The 4001-nt window shown below is 59.0% G+C and overlaps 1 protein-coding gene across 1 annotated transcript; it reads left to right on the forward strand.

The window, feature by feature from the left end:
• Nucleotides 1-236: 236 nt before the first annotated feature.
• On the forward strand, nt 237-3380 carry FOXF1 (forkhead box F1). The gene is made up of 2 exons (XM_090260745.1): nt 237-1374; nt 2734-3380. Exons 1-2 carry the CDS (start codon nt 252-254, stop codon nt 2892-2894), a joined length of 1284 nt encoding a protein of 427 aa, XP_090116871.1. The 5' UTR covers nt 237-251; the 3' UTR covers nt 2895-3380.
• Nucleotides 3381-4001: the final 621 nt, after the last annotated feature.

Consider the following 4001-nt stretch of genomic DNA (forward strand, 5'->3'; position numbering starts at 1 on the left):
AAAAACCTGTGGGGGGACTTACTCGCGGCCTCCGCCCTCGCTGCCAAGAGGCTGCCCTCGGCCTCCGCTCTGTTCCTTCCCTTGTGGGAGGGTGAGAGGGAAAGAGGGAGGAGATAGAGGTGGGGGAGGAGGGAGCTGGAGAAAGAGGGGGGCTCCGCGCCAACCGCCGGCCGCTCCAGCAGCTCCTCTCCGAGGACGGACGGGAGGGCGGGGGAGGGCGCGCCAGGCTCGCTCCCGAGAAGTGGCCGCCGATGACGGCAGAGGCGCAGCCTGCCCCGCGCGCGCAGCCCCCTCCCCCTCGCCCTCCTCCCCCCCCTCCTCCTCTTCCTCCTCCTCCTCCTCCTCCCGGCTCATCGGCAGCGCAGAGCAGCAGCGGCAGCAGCGGCGGCAGCAGCCACCCGATGTCTTCGGCGCCCGAGAAGCAGCAGCCACCGCACGGCGGCGGCGTTGGCGGCGGGGGAGGCGGCGCGGCCATGGACCCCGCGTCGTCCGGCCCGTCCAAGGCCAAGAAGACGAACGCCGGCATACGGCGCCCGGAGAAGCCGCCCTACTCGTACATCGCGCTCATCGTCATGGCCATCCAGAGCTCGCCCACCAAGCGCCTGACGCTCAGCGAGATCTACCAGTTCCTGCAGAGCCGCTTCCCTTTCTTCCGCGGCTCCTACCAGGGCTGGAAGAACTCGGTGCGCCACAACCTCTCGCTCAACGAGTGCTTCATCAAACTGCCCAAGGGCCTCGGGCGGCCAGGCAAGGGCCACTACTGGACCATCGACCCGGCCAGCGAGTTCATGTTCGAGGAGGGCTCGTTCCGCCGCCGGCCCCGCGGCTTCCGAAGGAAATGCCAGGCACTCAAGCCCATGTACAGCATGATGAACGGGCTGGGCTTCAACCACCTCCCGGACACCTACGGCTTCCAGAGCTCGGCCGGCGGCCTCTCGTGCCCGCCCAACAGCTTGGCGCTCGAGGGAGGCCTGGGCATGATGAATGGCCATTTGCCGGGAAACGTGGACGGCATGGCTTTGCCCAGCCACTCAGTGCCCCACCTGCCCGCCAACGGCGGCCACTCGTACATGGGCAGCTGCGGCGGCGCAGCGGCAGGCGAGTACCCTCACCACGACAGCTCGGTGCCCGCCTCCCCGCTGCTGCCCGCCGCCGGCGGGGTCATGGAGCCTCACGCCGTCTACTCGGGCTCCGCAGCCGCTTGGCCGCCCTCGGCCTCCGCAGCGCTCAACAGCGGCGCCTCCTACATCAAGCAGCAGCCCCTGTCCCCCTGCAACCCTGCGGCTAACCCCCTGTCCGGCAGTCTCTCCACGCACTCCCTGGACCAGCCCTATCTGCACCAGAACAGTCACAACGCCCCAGCTGAGCTGCAAGGTGAGTGGACAGTCTAGGCGGTCCTGGTCGCGGGGAAGTTGGACATCTGTGAGGGAACTGCGATCCCAGCACCCCAATTTGCTGACTTCCCTTGAGTGGGAGCCTGCAGCCACTTCTGTGAGGTGCCAACCCCAATACTGTGGTGTCTCTCAGGCCCACCTCTCTCCGTTTGAGGGTGTGGATGCAGCTTGGGTCCCCTATTTGGGTTAACATTAGTTTCTTTTTCTTTTACAACAGTAGGCTGCTGGCCTTTTCGGAGCATGGCCAGGTCTAACCAAAAAGACTCAGACCCAGATATTCTAAGTCACTTCTGGTCCCTTAGGCCCCCTCATGCCTCAGCTGGCTCACTCTCCCGGGTGGTCACTCAGAAAGCTGCCGGGAGAGTCGCCCTCTGCTCCTTGCCTGGACTGAACGAAAGAGTTAGGCCCAAAGCCTCCTGGGCCTGGTGCTCAGGGGCTCAGTGTCCTGGCCTTTCAGAGAACCAGGCCTGGCCTTAGGAACACTGAGTCGGAAGCATTTTGTGGTGACAGAGGCAGAGAGGGTCTGTGGCCAGGCCCAGAGCAAGGATCAGAGTTAGAGGCCCCACAGACTCTTTGTTTCTCAGGATCCAGGTTTTTGGGTCCCCGGTTATCCTCTCCCAATCAGAAAGGAGATGCAGAGCAATCTTCCCGCCGGAGTCCCCCTATCTCAGCACCCACCAGCAGCCTTAGGGGGCCAGTTCTGGAAAGAGCATGGAGTGAACTTAGCAGAGGCCTCTCAGAGGTCAGCTGTCAGCAGCTTTCGGGAGGCAGGAGCTGGGCGGTTGGTTGAAAGGCCACTTCTCGGAGGGGGGTCTGAGGTTGCCCTGCTAGCTCAGCATCAAACTACTGGGCTCTTAACTGCCCTGGGGGTGGGGGTGGGGTAGGGGCAGTTCTCCAAGGGGCACTTCCTTGTTCCCAGCGCCTGCCTGTGGCTGCACTGAGGCCTCCACAGCCTTTGGGGTTGGGAGGTGGCTGCCCGGGGTCCAGGCCACAGACTGCCGAGGAGGTAGAGGCTGCCAGGGCCCTCCCTGGTGTCTGAAGACCCATCGTGGTCCCCAGCTCCACCATTTCCTCTTTGGCCTCTGGAAGCCCCCAGCCCAGGCTTGGTGACCAAGTGGGGAGAGGCCCAGGTGGTGGTTGCTCCTGGGAGCAGGACGGTGGCTGGTGTTCCGGCATCTGCCTATCCCCAGAGCACACATTCCAGGGCGTGAGCAAGAGCCGGAACTCGGAAAGTCTGGGTGCTGGGGCAGAGGACGGGGAGGATAGGGCCCTGTGCCCCAGGGCAGTGGGCAGAGCTGCTTCTCCACCTTGAACTCTAGCCCCTGTCCCTCCCTCGCAGGCATCCCTCGGTATCACTCGCAGTCACCCAGCATGTGTGACCGAAAGGAGTTTGTCTTCTCTTTCAACACCATGGCGTCCTCCTCCATGCACTCCGCCGGCGGCGGCTCCTACTACCACCAGCAGGTCACCTACCAAGATATCAAGCCCTGTGTGATGTGAGCCGAAAGCCCACGGGCCCTCTGGGCACGAGCCGCCCGCACAGGGACCTGGGAACCCATCGCAAGAAACTGTTTTATTCTCGAGGTATAACCATCGGCAGAAGAAAAGGGTTTGACCCCTCCCCAATCGGATTATTTGGAAAGGAATTCCCAGGGCAAAGACACTGGCGCAGTGGTCGGCACCTCCTCCCCTATTCCCTCAAAAATTTTTAAAAATGGTGGTGGTAGGGCCTGATCTGACTGCAGCTGTTGGTAAATAAATATCTATTTTTGATCCGATTGAAACCGGCTGAGAAGGTGCTGTGTTGGGGGAAAACCCTCAACATCTAAACAAAAATTCTGCTGAGGTCTCTCCCCACCCTTCCCCTCCCGTGGAAAAAAGTGGAGGGGGGAGATTTTTTAGAAGAAAGGCAAACATGTGAGACCATCATTATCAAATACTTTTATTTTTGGTTGAGTATTTATCTTTTTTTTTTAACTTTTTTTTTTTTTTTTTTTTTGGAAAGAATGTCTTGGAATGCGCAAGTCTCTTTTTAGAGCCGTCTGTTGCAGGGAAGTGAGCAAAAAATTGCGTTCTCCCTCCCCACCTCGGAAGTCCTGGATCAACCACAGGTGGATATTTGTGGGGACAACTTACATTTCTGAAGCCACTGTTCGTCTTTAAAAAGAAACAAATGGAGCCCAGAAGCGGGCGGCTCTCCGGGCCTCTGCCATCCCCCTCCGCCTTCCTCTTCTTCCTTCTCTTCAGTCTTTTTGGTTTTGTTTTGATCTTGGACTTTTTTGGTGGGTGTTTTTCTCACGAGACCCGGCTGTCTCCTGACCTCTACTGTAAACTTTCTGGTGCAAGAGCGAGGCGAACACAGCGCGACGCGGATGGGGATGGCCCCGCTAGCCCACGAATTCAGGATTGCGGTGACGCGGAAAGGTTAAGGCACTTTTTTAAACTATAGCAAGGCTCATCCTGTTATTTATTCTTTCTTTCCCTAGTAATCGAAACACCACATAGGCTCCTCTGTTTATCAGTATTAATGGTGTAACTTTGTTGGCAATATTTGCCGCGTAGAATTTTTTTAGATATGCATTGTAAATTTGAAACAAAGTCCGATTT

The sequence above is a fragment of the Furipterus horrens genome, unplaced genomic scaffold (assembly GCF_987537825.1).
Source record: "Furipterus horrens unplaced genomic scaffold, mFurHor1.1.pri manual_scaffold_13, whole genome shotgun sequence".
NCBI classification, from domain to species: Eukaryota; Metazoa; Chordata; class Mammalia; order Chiroptera; family Furipteridae; genus Furipterus; species Furipterus horrens.